General features: G+C 46.7%; 1 protein-coding gene across 1 annotated transcript in view; it reads left to right on the forward strand.

Annotated features, from left to right (window-relative positions):
- LOC108795662 (neuropathy target esterase-like) overlaps nt 1-22,361 on the forward strand; it is a 68,648-nt gene that overhangs the window by 25,004 nt on the left and 21,283 nt on the right. The window contains exons 7-16 of the mRNA XM_018566953.1: nt 2,213-2,372; nt 4,211-4,291; nt 11,355-11,483; nt 11,572-11,652; nt 12,743-12,815; nt 15,624-15,713; nt 17,070-17,137; nt 17,264-17,350; nt 21,057-21,134; nt 21,436-21,638. Coding sequence (XP_018422455.1) covers nt 2,213-2,372; nt 4,211-4,291; nt 11,355-11,483; nt 11,572-11,652; nt 12,743-12,815; nt 15,624-15,713; nt 17,070-17,137; nt 17,264-17,350; nt 21,057-21,134; nt 21,436-21,638 — 1,050 coding nt within the window. The remainder of the gene's footprint in view (nt 1-2,212; nt 2,373-4,210; nt 4,292-11,354; nt 11,484-11,571; nt 11,653-12,742; nt 12,816-15,623; nt 15,714-17,069; nt 17,138-17,263; nt 17,351-21,056; nt 21,135-21,435; nt 21,639-22,361) is intronic.

Here is a 22,361-nt window from a genome sequence, read left to right on the forward strand (position 1 = left end):
AAAGGTCATCCTAAATATTTATCAACTCCTTCAACTAGTACCATTGTACTGACTGGGATAATTAACATCCCTAACTATTAACCCTTCATACAAAGACTAGTGGAGCTCGTTCAACAGTAACTGGCAGTAGACATGTGCGATTCGGTTCGTTCCGAAATTAGTTTCAGACGAATTTTCGGAAATTCGGAGATTCGGATGCATCCGAATTACAGCTAAGACGAATGCAAACAAATCCGAAATTCCCGATTTCCCGAAATTCGTTATTGGACGAATTTCGTTGCAGCAAAATGACATTAGGGGAAAAAAATGACAACATTTTACCTCTACAACACATCTATGCTTAGAGTAGCGGTTAGAGGACAGGCTTGCCATTGCTAAGGTACCAGGTTCAAATCCAGGGCAAGTCGAGTAATGTTTAAAGTTGTTTTTTTTTTCCTTTTGAATTGGCATTCTCCTAACATTCCTACCAGACCTAAAGGGTCTGGTATGAATTGGGGGGAACCTCAGGCTTTTTTTTTTTTCATCTTCTTCAATGGACTCCAAGAAACGGATTTTACTGTAAGTACAGAAATCCTTATATTTCATCGTTATCACAGCGTCAGCAAAGCTACGTGTGTACTTTATCGCCTTTTAAAATACAATTGGGTTTATTCCACACACGTCACTTTCCCTCTGAGTATAATGATGCTATGCAGAGGTTAGTTATTAAATGAAATGATAAATGTGACACAGCTGCTGCCATCTTCTTCTGATCTGAATTGCTTGGAAAGCTATGCAGAACTGGTGGCCAAGATGGTCATCCTCTTTGAGAATCACTGACCTAGAACCTTAAAGGATAATTGTACTTTTAATAGGGTACTTTAAATCCTTGGTTCTCAACTGGTGGGTCGTGACCCAAAAGTGGGTTGAGACCCCATGTTCAGTGGGTCACGCATGCCTTCCACTTTTCTAGGTGAGACTCCTCAGCCTCCCCCTAGAGCAGCACCGTTAGTTCTCATGCCAAGCAGCCATTCAAAATATGTTGTCCGGCCCTGCGTGCCAGCTTGAGGTAAGCTGGGCTGGTAGTATGGCCATAAGGGAACTCCATCCATACATGCATTTCTTACAGTTCCTACATGTGCCCTGGAGAGGTGCCTGGACTGGACTTACGTCACATTCTGGCTCCCGACACCTTAACAGGGCGCGCAAGGGAGCTGTATAAGCCGTGCATATAGGGATGGAGCTCCGTCACAGCACAGCAGCTCACATTGGACCCCAGGCTGAGGATCCACTCCAGTTCTCGTAAGATAGGGAAACTGGGTGGACCTTAAAAAAAATATTTTTTTTGGGAGTGTGTGTGTGTGCGAAAATATCTGAGTGTGTGAGATTGTGTCTGTGGTTGTGTGTCCGTCAGTGTTTTTGAGTGTGCGTTCATACTAGTACAGTGCGTTAATTGCACATTTACATGCAATCACACGTACTGCGTGTTCTGGTGTGGAAGGCGTGTTGTGTTGCCGTTAATTTGAATGACACCCCAAACGCACCTCCCGCACACAGTCCGATCGTCTGCACCCGAACGTCCGGTAATTCAGTGCCGTGCATTTCATTGCAGTGCGACTCGGGTCGCAACCTAATGACCAAGGACAAATAGGGGTCCTGGGGTTACACAGGTTGAAATGCTCCTCCTCCTCCCAGCAACCCTCCAGGTCTAACACTTACCTGCCCCCATTCATCTAAGATCTTCCCATTGGGAGCCCTGAAATCTTCCCATTGGGAGCCCGTCATCCACCCATCCTTTGGCCGGGCTCTGTACTTTCTTGTAGAGAAGTAAATTCATTCAGACCGATGCAATAGGCCGTTCCATTATATGTCCCAAAGGTCCATAGGATAGAATGGAGCTTGTGTGGAAGAAGCAGAACCTGGCTGGGAGGATTTCAGCAAAGTGACTGTGTATAGCCCAGCAGTCCACTCCACACATCAAAGACCTCAGAGATGAGGGGACAGGTAGGTCTAACATTTTGGGGATGACATTTCAAGGTCAACTGGATAACAAGAATCTGTGAGCCATAATGGTTCCTATGTCTCTATTTCCCCCATAATGCCTGATGACAGCAAGTATGCACCTGCTGCGGTTGTTCTGTCATGGGCCACTGACGTCTCTAACCATAGTAGTCACCCTACCACTGTATTCAGTCATTTAAACTTTCTTCCCTTCCTTCCCTGTCTTCATCAGTGTGCTCGGTCACTTTGAGAGGCCCCTGTTCCTGGCATTGTGTCAGTATGTGGTATATGAACACTATGACCCCGGAGGTGTGGTATTCTGCCCCGGGCAGCCCGATTCCAGTATTTACATCGTCCTTGAGGGGAAGCTGGAACTCTCCCTGACTGATCCCGTAAGATTTTGTTTTATTTGTCACAGTTTTAACATTTTGGGGCCGATGTCTTTTGCCCTTGCATATAGATGGGCGAATGCCGTTCACACATCATTTCTGACACTAGATGGCGCTGAGGGGCATAGGAATATACTATGCTCCTCAGCTCCACCTAGTGGTGGTACTGCCCTGCAAACGGCATTCATCCAGCTATATGCTGGGCGGAAGATTTATAAATCGGCCCCTTTGTGTATTTTTATGTTATGCTACAAAAAGAGAAGCACTAAACAAATAGAAACAAAAAAGATTCAATGTGATTAATGAAAATTATATTAATTTACAATGTTGCATTTAATTAAATTTTTTTCTATTAAATTCTTTTGAATTGTTGTATTAGTGTGGCTTTACTTTATTATTATTACTATTATTCAGTATTTATAAAGTGCAAACAGTTTGCACAGTGCTTTACTAAAGGAATGCAGTACAGTTACAATACAATTCAATACAGGACGGTTAGGAGGGCCCTGTTCTTGAGAGCTTATTATGTACTGCTGTGCCTGTCCTTTTTTTCCATCAGAGCAGATCTGAAAGCCAGGTATTAGCATGACAACTCCTATCTGAGCTTGGTGTAAAGGTGACACCGTCTGGCAGCTGACATGGGCTCACCCAGGGCATGGAGTCTAAGCACCAGCCGGTTTTCATCAGAGCTCCTGATTGTGGAGGCAGGTGTAGCTGCTTGCTGGTACCAGGTCGCGGCCCCCAGGATAGCCCTGCCAAAGGATGGACAAGGACAAGAGGTCTCCAATAAGGAGACAGTAGTCCAGAGCATGGTCAGGAAAAGGCAGAGGTTTTGACAGGAGATAACCAGAGAATGGTCGGATGGTCCAGGTCACCAACCAGTAGACAGGAGACGAAAACATAGTTGGATCCAGGGAGTGGTCAAGGCAGGCAGCTAGCATAGAGTGGTCAGGCAGTCCAGGTCAGCAATGAGCGGTCAGTAGATAAGACAGGAGACGAGAGCTAAGTCAGGTCTAGGCAAAAGATCAGGGCAGGCGGCAAGCGGAGATACGGAGTCAGCAAACAGGAAACAATAATAGTATTAAAGCTCTTTGTACATTCAGGATGCTGGCTTGAAGACACAGCACCAGACCCTTGCAGAGCTGCTGCCTACATACCCCTCTGAATCAGAGGTGACACACCCAGCATCACTTCAGGTCGCTCTGGATATCCTGGTCCGGAATCTGTGGCTGTCATTAGCCATACTGGCCAAGATTCTGTGAGAGCCATTAGAAGTAATGGCAGAGCTCCTATGAGTACCATTAGAGGTACTGGCGGGTCTTCTGGAAGATCTGTAAAACCCATCAGGGACTCTGAGAGCACCATAATACTTGGTGCCATTGAACAGACCCTCTGGGTTATGTGATAGGAACTAAAGACTTTGTTGCCTGTTATTTACTTATTAGTTAGTTACTTATCCTTCTCCAGCAGCCAGGGCAAAGTGTCAATGATCAATCTTGAGCTCAGGCAGGTGACAGGGCAGCCTCTATGGGGGGCTTTACAGCCAGGGCTAACATTTCTACTAGGACAGGAAGAGAATGCAAGTGACTACCAGCACACACAGCTATCCCCGAGAAGTAAAGCTGCACTATAATAACATATTAAGAGTTTAGATTCAGATTCTTACAAATGGCCGGTCCTCACTGGTTGTCAATAAGGAAGCATAAACATATGTGTCATGTGCTGGCAATGTTCACTGTATAAAGCTTGGGATCTACTAATGTAGGCCACTCATGTTTCTTTTTCGTTAGCCTGATGTGAGGACAGGCAGTGATCCACTTCTTCCTATCTCTTCCTAGCAGGACGGCACCCGGCACTATATGAAGTCGGTGTCTCCTGGTGATAACGTGCACAGCCTTCTCAGCATCCTGGATGTTCTTACAGTGAGTTGAAAATAATAGTTGTGGTTCATTATGTGGATTTTATTTGTCTGATGTTAGGAAGGTTTCTTTCACAAGGCAAAAAGAAGGGAGACGGATGCGCCTGCTTTGACCCCATAAGGACAGCGAGCCCAGAATTTCTGTTACCCCATTTCTAGGGAAGTGGTTTTATTTTTTGCCAGTGCTATAATAAAACTGGTATGAAAAGCACATCCTGACGTTGTACATATAACACTAAAGCTGAGGCTCCCAGACCCGAATGATATTCGGGAGCTCCTCAATGCAATTCGGAAATTCCGATCCCAAATGCCATTCGGGTCTGGGAGTCTCAGCTTTAGTATTATATGGATATGGCTCCCAGACCCGAATGGCATTTTAGGATCGGAATTTCCGAATTGCATTGGGGAGCTCCCGAATGCCATTCGGGTCTGGGAGCCAGATACATATAACACTAAAGCTGAGGCTCCCAGACCCGAATGGCATTTTAGGATCGGAATTTCCGAATTGCATTGGGGAGCTCCCGAATGCCATTCGGGTCTGGGAGCCAGATACATATAACACTAAAGCTGAGGCTCCCAGACCCGAATGGCATTTGGGATCCGAATTGCACTGGGGAGCTCCCGAATGCCATTCAGGTCAGGGAGCCTCAGCTTTAGTAATATATGTATAAGGCTCCTAGACCCGAATGGCATTCGGGAGCTCCCCAATGCAATTCGGAAATTCCGATTCCGAATGCTATTCGGGTCTGGGAGCCAGATACATATAATACTAAAGCTGAGGCTCCCTGACCTGAATGGCATTCGGGATCCGAATGTATGTATGTATGTATGTATCCGTAATATATGTATATGGCTCCCAGACCCGCCCAATGCAATTCGGAAATTCGGATCCCAAATGCCATTCAGGTCTGGGAGATTCAGCTTTAGTATTAATATCTGTAGATGGTTTTCTGTGGTATTCACAACGAATATTCGTAAACTCATCCGAAACTAACGAAAATTCGGATTTTGTCCGAAACCCCAAACTGAATTGAATTTTAGATTAAGATCCCAAATTCCGAACTGAATTCGGGAGCTCCTAAATGCCATTCGGTTCTGGGAGCCATATACATATAATATAAAGCCGAGACTCCTGGACCCGAATGGCATTTGGGATCCGAATTGCACTGGGGAGCTCCCGAATGCCATTCCGGTCAGGGAGCACAGCTTTAGTAATATATGTATCTGGCTCCCAGACCCGAATGGGATTCAGAGCTCCCCAATGCAATTCGGAAATTCGGATCCCAAATGCCATTCGGTCTGGGAGCCAGATACATATAATACTAAAGCTGAGAATCCCTGACCTGAATGGCATTCGGTGATTCTGCATTCTCCGAACTGCATTGGGGAGCTCCCTCAGCTTTAGTATATCGTCTACCTTCCCAGACCCAAATGATATTCGGGAGCTCCCCAATGCAATTCGGAAATTCAGATCCCGAATGCCATTCAGGTCTGGGAGCCTCAGCTTTAGTATTAATATCTGTATGTGGTTTTCCGTGGTATTCACAACGAATATGCGTTCGTAAACTCATCCGAAAATAACGGAAATTCGGATTTCGAAACCCGAACCGAATGGAATTTCAGATCTGAATCCCGAAATAACGAAATATCCGAACTGAATTTTTCTGCAAATTACATATGTAATAACTGGGTCTTCAGCCTTGACAGGAAAAAACATTGAATATCAAAAGGACAAAATCCAATACCTGTCCGTGCAGCTGCCATTATGTGTATGGCAAGGCTTCCCAGAGGGAGCAGCAAATGTACTGCTGGCAGTCATCTTCTCCGTTTAAATACCCAACTTCTCCTCCCTCACCTCATTATCGCAATGCACATCAGGTCTGCCATCGCGTGTAGGTGAGGAGAACAGCGCATGCGCGGGAAAATTGGCGTGCAAGGGGCGAACGGCTAACCAACGGAACCCGGAAGGGGAAGCAAAGAAAGAGGCCAGCAGTTCAAAGGGCAGTCTGTTAATGACTGAAGGCATGAAAACACACCCACCATGAGTGTCCGATCCCCGAATGGAACTAGGGTGATATGACTGCCAGGCCAATGACTCCGCCCCCAGTCATACTGCCGGCGTAGCCTAGCAACCAGTTGCCAACCGCGCCATTCCCACCCAGGCAGCAAACATTGCTGCTAATGGGCAAACAGCACCATAGAGCAAACCAGTCACACTCCAATGACTGTCATCTCTGGTTCCTCATGGTTTACTGGGTGTGGCTGTAGGACCTTCCACTCTTAAAGGAGAACTATGAGGTGAGTGATTTTCACTCCACCTCATAGTTCGAGCCGACTTGTGACAATAAACCTGTCACACGTCGGCTCAATAGATCGGGAAGTGAGCAAACACATACCTTCGCTCGCTCACTTATCAATCATCTCCCTGCAGAGAGCCATGACTGTCAGTCACGGCTCCCTGCAGGTATTGCCCCCCTTCCCTGTCCGATCCTCCAGCGCTGACTGGCGGAACGGACGGGGGAGGGGGCGGGTACAGCTGGCTCTGCCTCTAGATAGGCAGAGCCAGCTGTCACTCACGCAGGTGGGTGGATCTCGACAAGCTGTAGCCCCCTATATACTGAGCTTTGGGTGACAGGAGGACGCTAGTTTATGTCTTGCCATGACCCTTAGGAGAACTATGGGGAAAAGCACTGACCCCATAGTACTCCTTTAATGGTGCTAGGGATGTTGAACGTAAAGATATACTGTATCTCCCATGCTTGAGCTCCACACATGTTCTCTTCAGTTGCCTCTTCATAGACTATTCTGAGCGCGGTCATCGGAAGTCTGTGTCAGGCAACGATCCTGCAAATTACAGATAACACCCTGCGTCCTAAATGACGTGAGGCGGGGGCAGGGGTGAGCACAGCACCGTGTATAAACTTGGCTGAGCCATTCCGATCCCCTGCTGCAAACGTATCGCCTAGTCAGCCTCCACTGCTGCAAACGTATCACCTAGTCAGCTTCCCCTGCTGCAAACGTATCACCTAGTCAGCCTCCCCTGCTGCAAACGTATCACCTAGTCAGCCTCCCCTGCTGCAAACGTTTCACCTAGTCAGCCTCCCCTGCTGCAAACGTATCACCTAGTCAGCCTCCCCTGCTGCAAACGTATCACCTAGTCAGCCGGGCGCAACAAAATATCAATCTATGAAGACAGGAGAGTAAAGCTTTCTAAGGCATAAAATGTATCCATGACAAAGAGGATTCAATTTGAATCAGAATTGGAAGCAGCATGAGCACAGAACACCTTTTCATCTGCATAATCCCGGACAACATTCATACAAATGTCTTTAGTAACATAAAATAACAGAATAAGTACAAATTTGCAAATATAGACATGAAACTGTGTTTGCAAAACATTCTGGGCTTTCTCAATAAAAAGCCCAGCATTGGCCCCATGCTGCCTGGCAGACCACTAGTTAAAGAAGAACTCAGGGCAAAACTTTTTATAACCCCAGCAGTGGGGCTACCCCCCGTACTGCAAGGGTTAAGTGTCTAGTGACAAAAATAACAAAGTTATACTCACCCGATCCTCGTCTAGCTCTGACGGTGCTCCCCCCAGGCTGTGTCCTCCGCTGCAGAGATGGTATGTCCCTGGGTGTCCTCACGTCCTGTACACTGTGTAATGGATGTGATGACTAGTGATGGGCTTGATGTTAGGCGAACACAAAGGCACAAGGCCCCACAGGCAGGGCAGCCATCAGAAATTTTTGGGCCCCTTACACGGCTTTAGGCTCTGACTCTGGGCTTAGTGATCCGCTGGACGCAGGACCCACCTGAGAACCTGCAGAGCCCACCATAGATGCTGCACAGCCCATCTGATACTCTCTATGGTGGGCTCTGCAGGGGTCCCAGGTGGGCTGGTGACCTGGCTTCCTCTGCCGCTTGATTGGCCGGAAGTGATGTGATGTCACTTGCGGCTGGTCCGAGATCAGAAGAGCAGCGGCACCGATGGGGCCCCAGCCTGCTCCGATGCCGCTGGATCGGCAATGCAAGGGTCCGGCGCTGCTAGGGCCATGGCTCACCTGTCAGATGCCCCATAACTGTCACTGCTAACTCTGCCCAATTGTTTATTGTGACGGACTCCCTGGCACCCCGACTGAGCACCTCCGTCAGTGATATGGCTTCCCAAATGGAACGTATTCCAAACCCTGTTACCATTACCCCAAGAATCAGGCAGCACTCATTTTGGAGGTAAGCAGAATGACACAAAAGCCTTTATTAACACAAAGCATTGGAGTTTTATAGGAAGAAGCCCACCCCCTCCGGTCTAGAACGAACCGGTATCCACCACTTTGTAGGAGGCTGCTTTGTCCCAATAGACACTTCGAGTTGGGAGTCTAACAATGGGCTGATTAGCTCAACTGATAGGTGTGGATGGGGGATGTGTGGATGGGGATAGTGTCCCACCTGATTGCATGTATAGCACCTCCTCCCAAAATGGGCTGCTGCTCTCTGGGGTCCCGCTGTAGCTCGGTTCCACTGCGGAGACCGTGGGCGATTTCGGGGGCAGTTGCTCCACAGGTGTCCCACCTGATTGCATGTATAGCACCTTCTCCCATCCGATCGGAGAAGGGGTGCAGGCGCTGCCCGAGGAGGAGGGTACGAGGGCGGTGGACGGTTTGTTGTTACTGGGGGACGAGGTATCACCGCCTGAAAGGGTCTGCTGACTGGTCGAGCTTCAGGTCGAGGGGGCCTCCTGGTATCAATATACTGATCTGCCAGGACTGCAGCTTCATTGATGTTAAGCGGTCTTCGGTCCTTCACCCAATCCCTAATTTCGACCGGCAACTGGTCGTATAGCTGCTCCATCAAGATGAGCTGGGCAGCTTCCGCCATGGTGGTGATTTGGCATCCCGCGAACCAGGCATCCACGGCTCGGGCCATCTGGTGTGCTAGCTCTGTATACGGCTGCTCGGCTTCCTTCCGCAGCCCTCGAAACTTTAATCGATGAGCTTCCGGGGTGATATTATAGCGGGCTAGGATCCTCTCCTTCACCCGCTCGTAGTTCCTTCTGTCTTCCGCAGGAGTAGATTCGAGGGCACTCAAAGCCCGACCGGACAGTTTACTGATCAGGATCTTCATCCAGTCAGCCTCTTCTACTCCCTGCATGTCACACTGCGTCTCAAACAGCTCCAGGTACGCATCAATGTCTTCCTGGCCGTCCTGGAAGAGTCGGAATGAGTCAAACGGTATTTTCCTCCGGCTCCCTCCATCGGGCACTGTCTGTCGGTCTCCCGCTCGTTGAGCCTCCGCCTGTCTCAGGTTGGTAGCCTCCGAGATGAGCTTGGTGATGGTATCTGAGTCAGGTGGAGTGCTATACAGGGATAGCTTCCACTGGATATCCCGCTGGAGCTCCGTGAGCTGAGCGCCCCCCTCGACCGGAGCACTCATCCTCTCTCTGGTACGATCTCCCTCTAGGAGTTCTCCGATGAGAGACGCCTTAGTCTTGCAGCTTCCACTGATTCCTCGGGACTCAAGTAAGTCCTTCAGTGTACTTCTCTTCAGTCTGCTATATCGATCTTCCTCCGATGTCCCGGTGGTGGTCTGGATGTTCCAAGTGCAGGGAAGCATCCCACCGCTTGCCACCAATTGTGACGGACTCCCTGGCACCCCGACTGAGCACCTCCGTCAGTGATATGGCGGCGGTCGTCGTTTTTAAAAAAAATAAAAAATATAGTATGATGTCTATTTATTTTTTATTGTTTTATTTTTATTTAGTCGCCGTCGACAACGCTGGACGTCGTGATTGACCCTGAATTACGTCAGTGGATCAATTTTTTTAAAAAGTAAAAACTTTTCAAAAACTTGTCTTTTGTTTTTTTTCCAAATCAAGGATTTTTTTAAAAAGTCTGGCCTCTTTTTTCCAATTTTATTTAACCCTTTAGTAAATGGGCAGGGGTACAAGTACACAAGGGGGGTGGGGGCACCGCATCTGGGTGCCCCTTTATTAAAGGGGTACCCTGATGTGAAGGCCAATGCTCGGATCAAGGGTCTGGTTGGGAATTTTAGGGGGGACCCCACGTTTCTTTCCTAAGGAGGTGGGGTGTCTCCTTAAAATTCCTACCAGACCTTAAGGGCCTGGTATTGTTTGGGAGGGGGAACCGCACTCTTTTTTTTTTTTTTTTATGTAATTTTCTTTAGAAATGTCAGTTTTGCTGCAGCAGGTTCTATACCACTTTACAGGAAGGTTAAGGGGACCCCCCAGGCACAATATTTAAATAATTTTTTCATTGTTATTGTTTCCCTTTAAGTGATCACTTCTCCTTTAAAAACGGTATTTTTAAAAAGTGTTTGTTTTTCATTGATTCCTGTCCCCCAGGGCAGTACCCGGATCCCCATACATGTCCCCCATGGCAGTACCCTGATCCCCATACATGTCCCCCATGGCAGTACCCGAATCCCCATACATGTCCCCCATGACAGTACCCGGATCCCCATACATGTCCTCCAGGGCAGTACCCGGATCCCCATACATGTCCCCCAGGGCAGTACCCGGATCCCCATACATGTCCCCATGGCAGTACCCGGATCCCCATACATGTCCCCCCAGGGCAGTACCCAGATTCCCATACATGTCCCCCAGAGTAGTACCCGGATCCCCATACATGTCCCCCAGAGCAGTACCCGGATCCCCATACACATTTTATGGCCAATAACTTGCATATAAGCCCTCTTAAAGGGGACAATTGTTTTTGAAAGTTCTACCACCATTGACTTGCATTGAGTTCGAGTTCATATTCAAACTTTTTGGATGTTCTAAAGTTCGAATTTGAACCGAACTCGGGCCTGTTTGGCCCATCACTAGTGGTGAGTATGTGTTGCTGGGAAGGGGGCAGTAAAGCAATGAAAGGGTGTGTTTTTCTGCAAGGGCAAAGCACAGGTTTGCTTTAAGAGAGTCCTTCCTCCTGTCATTAAAGGGATCATGTTGGTCTATGCATGAGACAAATGAATAGGTCCTGAATGTAATCTTGGTGAATTTTTTTTTATCCTGTATTTGTAATTTAAGGATTATTTGTTCTCTACAGGGTCATCAGAGGCCATACCGTACAGTAACAGCGAAGGCTGTAGAGAAGAGCACAGTGCTACGGCTTCCTGTTGAGGCATTTTCTGCTGTCTTTCAGTCCTACCCCCAAAGTTTAATCCGGACTGTCCAGGTTGGTAGTTGCAAAGATCTGTTGCTGTTATGCTGTTCATTTTTATGCTCATGGAACTAAAACAAAGCAATCATTCTACCCTCCTCAGATCATTGCTCTTCGTCTTCAGAGAGTCACCTTTCTCGCTCTGCACCATTACATGGGCCTGACTATTGAACTCTTCCAGCATGTAAGACCTATCGACTCTCAACATTAAAGGTTGGAGGGGGTGTGGGGTGCATCACTAGAGGGATCCCCAGCAGGAGGAAGGAGGTCCAGATTCCCCATTATAGATCTTTATTATCACTAGAGGGATCCCCAGCAGGAGGAAGGAGGTCCTGATTCCTCTATATAGATCTTTAATTAGACCTCATTTAGAATACTGTGTCCAGTTCTGGAGACCTCACTTACAAAAAGATACTGATAAGAACAAGTCCAGAGGAAGCCAACAAACATTGAGAAAGGTCTGAGAGATAAAACATATCAGGAATGAATGCAAGAACCTAATATGTACGGTCTGGAGGAAAGGATTAGGGGAGCATGACTGAAACACCTTTAAACACATGAAGGGTGTGAATAAGGTTCAGGGGGAGGGGGGGGGGGCAGGATTTTCAATATTAAGCTGAGATCAAGAACACAGAAACATGACCTTATACTAGCAGGAGGAAAGTTTAAAACTAGCCTTTGAAAGTATTATTGTAACAAAAGCGTAGCTGATGATTCCAAGCTTGCAGCAGAGGTAGTAAGTCGGCCAACAGTAAGGTCTCGTTCACACCTAGGCGTATTGCATATGCGCGTCTGTCGCTTTCGCGGTAAAAAAGTCGCGCGACAAACGCGCGTTTACGAAGGCTACTTGGCTGTATCCCAATGGAAACGCGCAACAAAACGGCCCAAAGTAGTACCTGTACCTTTTCAGGCGTGGGCCGTTTTGTAGCGCGTTAGGGACGGGCGGAAATACGCCAAGGTGGGAACGAGACTATTGAATACAATGGGATTTATATTTTTGAGCGTTTTGTAGAGCGTTCGTCGAGCGTAGAATGCGCTACAAAACGTTCAGGTGTGAACGAGGGCTAAGTGTATTACAACATCCTTGGGGCAAACATAGATCTATAACTAGGCAAAAAGTTTAACAAAGATGCCTTTTCGACTGATCACATGTTCTTTTTCTGTCATCACTCTTTAAAGTTTCTATGAGCATCATTCAGATGTCACTGAGAAGCACAGGATTGTTTAAAAGGTGACCAGAGTAATTACTCTTTGACAAGTCTCTCTCTATGCAGGACCTCCATTTTGAAACAAGTCCTTCTCGTCCTGTCCGGCCTCGTCTTTCTAGAAGTAAAACACATACTGAAGGTGAGACTACACATATACAGTATGTGGTTGGACTCGATAGTAGCTCAGAATGGCTAAAGCTTTATCTATATTTACCAACCTTATATTTTTTTTCAACTGTTGTCCATAGTTGCCCCATGGAGTATAGTAACACCCAATCCTCACCATGCCGCGGGTTGTACAGTATTTTTAAATAGAGAATTTGGGCTGAATTCTGTATTGTTTTGTGAGTGTCCCAGCTAGCAGGTGTTTGGCTTTAATCACCACCTCCTGGCCTAGCTCTAATGTTTAGTCTCTTAAAGGAGAACTACCCAGATAGCAAGGATAACTTGCCACAAACTTGTGTCGGGGTTAAATTGTAATTTTGTTAACCTGCTGCACATATTCCTGGCAAGTTGTAGACTTGCAGAACACTCGCAGCACAAGTTCTAGGTGACACTTTTTGAATTTGTAGCAAATTTGCTTGGCAAGTCTACAGCAAGAGTCCTGCAGGTCTTAGCAAGAGCTCTGCAAGCTTGCTGGTCTGGAGACTTGCAATGCAGACTTGCTGTAATTGTGCAACAAAACTGTGAAGCTCGGCAAGTCTGCAAAAGTTTAGCAAGTCATTTTCAAACTTGCAGCTCAATTTCTTGCTATCTGGGTATGGGGTGAGTGCTTTTCACTCACCTCATAGTTCTAGCCGACCTGTGACAATGAGACTGTCACAGGTCGGCTCAGTAGATCGGGAAGTGAGCGAACACATACCGGCGTTCGCTCACCTCTCGATCCTGTCACAGCTCTCTGCCGTGACAGGGGAGGGGCTGGATTCCCCCCTCCTCGCTCCGATCCTCCAGCGCTGACTGGCGGAATGAACGGGGGAGGGGGCGGGTACAGCTGGCTCTGCCTCTAGATAGGCAGAGCCAGCTGTCACTCACGCAGCTGGGCGGATCCAGACATAATTGTCGGGATCCGCTTCAGCTGCGGCGTCACAGTATACCGCGAGCTGTAGCTCCCTATATACTGAGCTTAGGGTAACGGGAGGATGCTAGTTTGTGTCCTCCCGTTACCCTAAGGAGAACTATGGGGAAAAGCCTTAACCCCATAGTTCTCCTTTAACTTAAAACTTGAGGTGCCTGTGGCACGGTACAAGGTGGCCCTATGGCAGTTCCATCCACATCCAACAATGAGTAGGCTTCCATGTATTTAAATGGATGGCTAAAATGTGTTTTAGCCATCCATGTAAGTAAATAGATAATTTAATGTTTCAGGTGTCTGTTGGATTCAATGCATTTTACAGTTAGATATTATATTGCAGTTATATTTGGAATAGTATTCACCAGTTCTGTACAAAGTCTAAATTCGACACAAAGCTGGTTAGATCTGTCAGTTTTTTTTTTTTTTTTTACCCAGATGTATATATAGTCACCTTGCCCTAAGCGGGCTGACTCCCTAAATTTAGTTCTGCTAGACTGTACTCAGTCAAGCTAATTTGATGGTTTGTGCTCATTTGGATTTCTCTAAGTGTTCTGTTATTGCTAGTGTAGCCACAATCACCTTTGTGAGGTGGCTACTAGACATTTAGTGATTGCCAGGTCTGTAATCAGCCTGGCTGGATTATAGTGGCATTTATCTGGTTAAGCCATGGATTAGCATAGGGCTGTGTGCTGTCCAGCCCGCCCCCCAGACTAGGCCCGAGGCCAGGGGGTGGGCAGAGGTTGGAGTGTGGAAAGTGTTTCCCAGGGCCTCAGTTATGGGGGAGGCCTGTGCTGTTGCCAGAGGAGGAGAACCAGGAAGGGTGGGATGGGTGGCTGCTGAATGTACTGAGAATCTAGAGGACCTCAGGAACATGGCTGGTGTCTCTCCTGCTGAGGATTTGTGCTCATCTCCTGCTCATCTGTTACTCCAATTACTATTCGCTGTACTACAAGTGGATCTACGCTGAGATGCTTAAAAGGTCTGGTGAGTCTGGAGTCTATGTCTGTTACACACGGTTAAATGCTAATGGGGCAGCTGTAGACCAAATCCCCTAAACAACTAGTGATGACCCGGGTTATTCCAGCGGCTCCTTAGGGGGTGAGCGCTACACTTGCATCTGCCTGCTGATGTGTGTAACCTTGCCACAGAGCAGGCAACCAATATTGGAGCCATATGGATATCTTTGTCTCTCCAGCCAATCATTAGGAGGTTCATGGTCAGTGGTTCATGCTGGGGAAACACAAAAATATCCAGGTCTGACCTTGTGAGAGTTTTTTTTCCCTGGGCCTCCTGCTTAGGGGATGATGTGTTTATGTGTGAGTTGTCTGACCACGCCTGTAGCCTGCAGGTGGTCAGGTGTGGAACCAGTCAATGTCTGAAACTGTTTCTGGGCTGTAGAACCATGGAGGAACAATGACTGTAGGAGGTGCCTGAGAAGCCAGGATGGGCTTTGACCTCGCACAAAGTCTGGTGTCTCGCCTAGGAGTTCTATGCTAGATCTGCTAACCAGCTAAAGTTCTACAATACACCGTACCACTGCAAGTTTAATGGCCCTCTGCACTGTGAAGCTGCGAAGTTGTCGTTGAGTCCAGAGTTCTGTACTGTCCTACATGTCTGTAGCCCTTTACCCTCTCTCCCATTTCTTTTTGCTTTATTCAATAAAATATTAGAAAATCCTTAAAGCAACTGGCGCCCAACATTACTTTCACATCCCACAAACCAGCTAAGGACTCATCCCTGAGGTCAAATGTCAGCTCTCCCTACCACTGAAGGCCCCCACATGCCCCTAGAGGTCAGGGGGGGCACTTCCTATACTCTTATTGTTTTGAAACCATTGGGACACAGGCTTTAGCTCTTTGTTCTCTTTTCTGGCAGAAGACCAATCAGATGTTCCTCAGCCCTCTCCAACACGAAGGAGACCCCCACGTCTAGGAGACTGTAAATCCAAATTTGCTGGAAAAACAGGTGACCTCTTCAATTTCTTTTTCTCTTCTTGTTCTTGCTGTGAATGTAGACCATTGTTCTCCAGTATGGGGTTAGCTAGAAAAAGTGGAAAAAATGTATCTTTTGATACAGTGGTTTTGTGATCTCATGATGAGATTTCAGCAGAAATTGATTTTGATTTAAAGTGTACTTACACACACTTTGTTTTCAGTTTTAAACACAGACGGGATAGGTAAGAACCTCCGTCATGTTTTACCGCTCTCCAGGGCTCCCCCTGGAAAAGCACATTGTCCCCATGCCCACGGGAGGACAAGGGCCTCTTCCGCCACAACCCTAACCCAGTGGTTGTGGGGGTCTGCAGGCAGGGGGGCTTATTTGCATCGGGGTATTCCCTTTATTAAAGGGGTCACCCAGATGCTACCCCCCTTGTGAATAGTACACAAGGGGGGTAGCATCTGTAGGATGCTTGTACTCATTCACTCGTTCACTAAAGGAGTACTTGTAGCCCTACTCATTCAAGGGTTAAAGTAAAAAGTAAATAAAGAAACCACACTTTAAGAAAAAATCCTTTTAATTGGAAAAAAAAGAAAACAAATGTTTTTGACAAGTCCTTTAATAAAAAAATAAAAATCCAAAAAATGGATCCACCCATGTAATCCAGGGTCATTCACGACTTCCAGCATTGTCCACAATGCCGCCAACTCGTCGTAATAACAAAATAAACCAATGCCCGCGGACCCGTTTGCTTCCGACTAACTGCCGCCATAGAATGAGAGTTTGACAGATGCCGGTACAATGTCAACAACTAGGCAGAGCTAGCAGTGACATCACCTCCGCCTGTTTGTTGACATTGTGCGGCAGCCGTCTTCTCAGGGCCCGGCCGAATGAAAACAAGGGGCGGAGTCGGTCATGACGTCACAGCCAGCTCTGCACATTTGTTGTCATTCAATGACAGCCCACTGTCCTCGGGGGATTTGAGGACAGTGGCCTGTCATTGAATGAAAACAAATGAGTGGATTCGGCCGTACTCGGCTGAAGTGAACAGCGGAACAGGGTCCGGTTCACTTCGGCTCGGTTATTCACTTGGCTGCCTTTAGCCCCCATGTCTTTACTTGCAACTCTGTCATTCAGTGTTGCAAGAACGTCATAGAAAACTGAGCAGTGTACTTAATCATTTTGAGGAAATGCCAAACACAGCAATAGAGGAAAGCTATAGGAGGTATTCCATAGGTTCCTGTCTTGTACACTTGTCATCAGTAAAGTGACTTTTATATGCCACTGACATGTTGAGACTGACTTTAAAGAAACATAGGCTAAAATAAAGCTTTATGCCGATTTGTCTCCTGTTGTTATTTTGGTACGTTTGTTTCTGTGCAGGGTTCTGGAGGTCTCTGGATTGTGAATTAGAACAGAACCATGTGGGAAAGTCTCCATTATCGGACAAGGTGAGCCGCTGCCGAGGGTTGGACATCCAGGCCCTGCCTTGGTGAATCACATATAATATAATGCGGATTTGATGTACTTTGGTTGTGAATTTTAAGAGTTCTGTATACTAACATATCATACGATAGGAGCGGCTTTTCTGGGAGACTGAGGAGGACATGCGGAGGCTTCTGGAGAACGGCAAGAAACAGTTGGCCAAGCAGATGGACCTGGAAGTAGGTGGTCTAGTGAATTTATTTTCTATCTTCCTTGGCTGTGATGCCTAATCTAATCCTAATTTTGGATAGAATGAGAAGACAGTTCTGCCATTTTTAAATGTTAGAGCCAAAACTCCTCCAGCTCCTTAATTATTTTAGTTGCCCTTCTTTGGACTCTTTCCAGCTCGAGGACATCTTGACATTGTGACTAAATAAAAGCAGATTTTGGAATAACTTTTTGGTGTGCAGGTGGAATTTATACTTGCATCTGCAGAATGGGGTCTACTGGCTCATCCTAGTAGACCCCATTCTGCAGATGCAGAGGAGCACAACTACCTATAATTCCTGTGGGTGACCCAATGTGCTGAACGCTGGATGGGCACACATAGCTAGGGAAAATACATGTCAATTGGGAATGCGGACAGCCATAATCTGGCTTGCCCTGTGAGATAGAACAAATGGTGACTTACAGTTGGGATGTGAGCATCCGTGCCCTGATGTCTCTCACAGGATTCTCTCCAGGGTCTGTCAGATCAGCTGTTCACAGCTGGCAGGTGGGGGGAGAGTGGCTGTCTGACCGGAGTGGGAGAACAAAGTGTCAGCCAACATCACAAACTCAGCTGAGGAGGTTTCCTCTTTGTCAAGCCACAGAATAGTGGCTTGACAAATTGGAAACCTCCTCGAAACGCGTAGCCGACTCCTGCAGGCACTAAGATCACCCCCCCTAATAGATCCTTTACTGCCCCACACACTGGCCCATCTCCGTGCACTCCTCTGACAGTTCCATCTGACACTGCGTGAAGACGCATAGAGTCCGGTGTCACAGAGCCGATCGCGGCTTACCGCTTTCCCTTTCCAGCCGCCGCGGCTCAGCCTGGCCAGCTGAGTTTGTGATGTCTAGGTTCAGCAACTTTATGTGCCTAAAAAAATGAGGTCAGCTGCCTACTTGAATACACTGAATGACCATTTTTTTCATCAATTGATTCTTTTCTTACCTGATGGCACATTCGGCATATTCCAAAATGGCAATGCCAGGATTCATCAGGCTCAAATTGTGAAGGAGTGGTCCAGGGAGCATGAGACATAATTGTCACACATGAATTGGCCACCACAGAGTCCAGACCTTAACCCCATTGAGAATCTTTGGGACCAAACAAAAGCAGATATTGGAAAAATATATTGGTTTGTAGTTCATTCTTTCTTGCATCTGCAGAATGGCATCAATCAGCTCATGCAAAAACCCAAGAACAAAGAGGTCAATCCTCACAAGATGGAATCTTCTATCCATATTAAACTGACTGCAGTAACACTGTGTATTGAAGAATCTTAGCTGGTTAGCAGATCTAGCGTAGAATTCCCCAGGCAAGACACCAGACTTCTCTGTGAGGTCCAAGCCCATTCTGGCTTCTCGGACACCTCCAGCAGATGAAGTTCCTTCACCCAGGAACAGTTTCAGACCCCCGCTGGGTCCATTCCCAACTGTAAGTCACCATTTGTTCTATCTCACAGGGCAAGCCAGATTATGGCTGTCCGCATTCCCAATTGACATGTATTTTCCCTAGCTATGTGTGCCCATCCAGCGTTCAGCACATTGGGTCACCCACGGGAATTATAGGTAGTTGCGCTCCTCAGAAAATTGTTTTGTTTTGAATTGTGATACACAGGGTCCCTCCCCCTGCATTGAGGAGCTTTGCACACCATCCCCTAGCAGATAACCTTCTTACCTGTGGTTGTCCTACAGGAGTGCGCTCTAAGAATTGTGTGTTTTTCATTCTCATTTATTTAGGTCACGGTATATCTGTAAAAAAATAAGTCAAGGCAACTGGACTTGCTGTCTTTTTCTTGAAGACGTTTCACTGGACATCCAACCGGCTTTCTCAATTCAGAATGACTTTTACAAAAAATTATCAGGGAATAAATATGCTGAATGTTGCTTAAATCCACAGGCCTGAGCACTCAGAAGTGCCCAGAATTGTATGTCGGTGAAACAAAACAGTAGCTACACCAGCGTATGGCACAGCATAGAAGAGCCAAACCCTCTGGTCAGGATCCAGCAGTATACCATACCTACATCTAAAGGAAAAAGTCAAGTACGCATCCTAGAAAGGGAGGAGGACTGGTCTAAAAGAGGTATTTAAAAATGGAGAATCCAAGCTTGAATCGAGGTGGGGGTGGGGGGGGTGATACATCTATTGTCTGCCACGTACAATGCTGTTTTAACACCTGCTCTCTCTGGGCAGGTTAATACGACCTCATAGACTACAATTATGCAAATGCAATCAACACCTGGTTGTAACTAACAGATTATGTGGATTGGAGCAACATTCACTGTAATGCCTTGCCCCTACGGGGTTTTGCCTATGGATCGCAACTGCGGAGATGACGCCTCTACTTGGATGGACGGGAATCAGTTTTGCAGCTAGGTCTCTGATGCCTGGTATTGAGTAAGGCGGAGAGGGAGCTGCTTCACATCATACCCCGTGTGTAGGGACGTATATACTAGCAGTATGGATATAAGCGAGTTGATGGCAGTAATATCAAGGAGTCAAAATGCAGAGTCAATGGAGTTTAGCGACAACAGCTAATATCAATGCAGAGTTAATGGAGTTGAGCATCAGCAGTTAGTATCAATGCAGAGTTAATGGAGTTTAGCATCAGCAGTTAGTATCAATGCAGAGTTAATGGAGTTTAGCATCAGCAGTTAGTATCAATGCAGAGTTAATGGAGTTTAGCATCAGCAGTTAGTATCAATGCAGAGTTAATGGAGTTTAGCATCAGCAGTTAGTATCAATGCAGAGTTAATGGAGTTTAGCATCAGCAGTTGGTATCAATGCAGAGTCAATGGAGTGTCACAACAACAGCTAATATCAAATGCAGGGTTAATGGAAGTTAGCATCAGCAGCTAGTATCAATGCAGAGTCAATGTGGGTAATAACTAGCATTAGTGTCCTGGAGCTATATGAGATCTAGCCCAGGTACTTGCGGTTTGGGAGACTGTATGTATCCAGGGAGGTCTCAGTAGAAGGTGGATCTGCTTCACAGATCTGGGGTCCGATGTGCGGCAAGGTGGACACTGAGTTGATCAGCGTCCTGCTACAACCAACAGTAGGACGCTGATCAATTAGCGAGCAGCGGCTTTAAGCCGACTGCTCGAGCAAGAGGGGGCGGAGTCCCTCGGCGCACCTGCGCAGGGCGGCGACTGAGCTTGGAAGCGAGAGGGGGCGGAGTCCGCGGCGCGTCTGGCAGGACGGCGACGGAGACTGGAAGTGAGGAGATGGAGTCCCCCGGCTCGCATGCCAGGACTCCGCTGCTGGACCGTGACCAGGTGCGTCTGTTACATTTATTGCCAGATAATTTTTTGTACAAGTCATTCTGAATTGAGAAAACTAGTCGGATGACCAGTGAAAACATCTTCAAGAAAAATACAGCAAGTCCAGTTGCCTTGACTTATTTTTTACAGAAATATCCACAAGGAGCTAAGTTGGGAATTTGCTGTCCTTATTAATGTCCCCAATGGGGGAACAACAAAAAAAGGAAAAATCTAACAGTGGTTATAAACCTTCACGACTCTAATATCTAATTGTTGCAATGTGTGTTCCACTTGGGGAGATCTTACCTAACTTCCTGTTCTTACTAACAGCCATCAAATACAACTTAAGAAGGATCTCCTCACTTTTATAGAGTGGCTGAAGTTGGATTTTAACCCAAAATGTTTTTGTTGCAGGATCTGTCATTGCTTGAAAACAAACTCACTCTTCATCATGTAAAGGCTGAGACAGTAATTGCCCGTAAGGGTGACCACGTAAGTAGGAGGCTTGAATAACCTCAGCATTTGTTACATTGTCCTGTTCCCCACTGCCTGTCCCATAATGCATTGCTCCATCACTTCAATGTCTTATTTGTAGCAGTGTTTGAACGAAGAGCTTTCATGTTTATAGCAACCAATCATATATTTTAATTTATTTCCCCATGCTGCACTAGAAGAGCAAAAGGGAGAAGAGCCTTCCATGGGCGACATTACATTTTTTTTTCCTTGAGATACTTTGATAAAGTTTGTTGTTCCAAACTTTCCCACCCCTGAGGACCTCTCTTTTTCCTTTCAGGATTTTGGGCTGCACTTTGTGCTCTCAGGTCGTCTTCATGTCTTTCAAGGGGTGATGGGGAGAGAGGACTCCTGCATCTTTGTGACTGGTCCTGGAGAAATGATTGGACAACTCACAGTTCTCACTGGGGAGCCTCTGATCTTCACTATCAGAGCCGTGCAAGACAGCTCCTTCCTGTGCCTGAGCCGCACTCACTTCTACCAGTCAGTCTCTCTGTACTCTTTAAGAGACTTCTCATTTTTTTATGCCTCCCTATATGTTTTTATGCATAATACACCTAATTTATAATGAATTATACTTTATAGTAAAGGCAGTATAGTGCAGAGTAGTATTTTCCAAAACTCAGTAGCCTTGCAGATTGCCACCTGATCTTTTTAAATATGCACTGCCTGGCCAATATAAAGTCACCACCTGGATTTTGGCTAGTGTTATGATCCAGGGTTTCTTCAGTTGGTCAGGTATAGGTTCAGCAACTTTATGTGCCTAAAAAATGAGGTCAGCTGCCTCCCTGAATACACTGAATGACCATTTGTTCCATCAATTGATTTTTTCTTCCCTGATGGCACATTCCAAGATGGCAATGCCAGGATTCATCAGGCTCAAATTGTGAAGGAGTGGTCCAGGGAGCATGAGACATCATTGTCACACATGAATTGGCCACAACAGAGTCCAGACCTTAACCCCATTGAGAATCTTTGGGACTAAACAAAAGCAGATATTGGAACAATATATTGGTTTGTAGTTCATTCTTTCTTGCATCTGCAGAATGGCATCAATCAGCTCATGCAAAAACCCAAGAACAAAGAGGTCAATCCTCACAAGATGGAATCTTCTATCCATATTAAACTGACTGCAGTAACACTGTGTATTGAAGAATCTTAGCTGGTTAGCAGATCTAGCGTAGAATTCCCCAGGCAAGACACCAG

The sequence above is a fragment of the Nanorana parkeri genome, unplaced genomic scaffold (genome assembly GCF_000935625.1).
Source record: "Nanorana parkeri isolate BGI_ZX_2015 unplaced genomic scaffold, ASM93562v1 scaffold991, whole genome shotgun sequence".
NCBI classification, from domain to species: Eukaryota; Metazoa; Chordata; class Amphibia; order Anura; family Dicroglossidae; genus Nanorana; species Nanorana parkeri.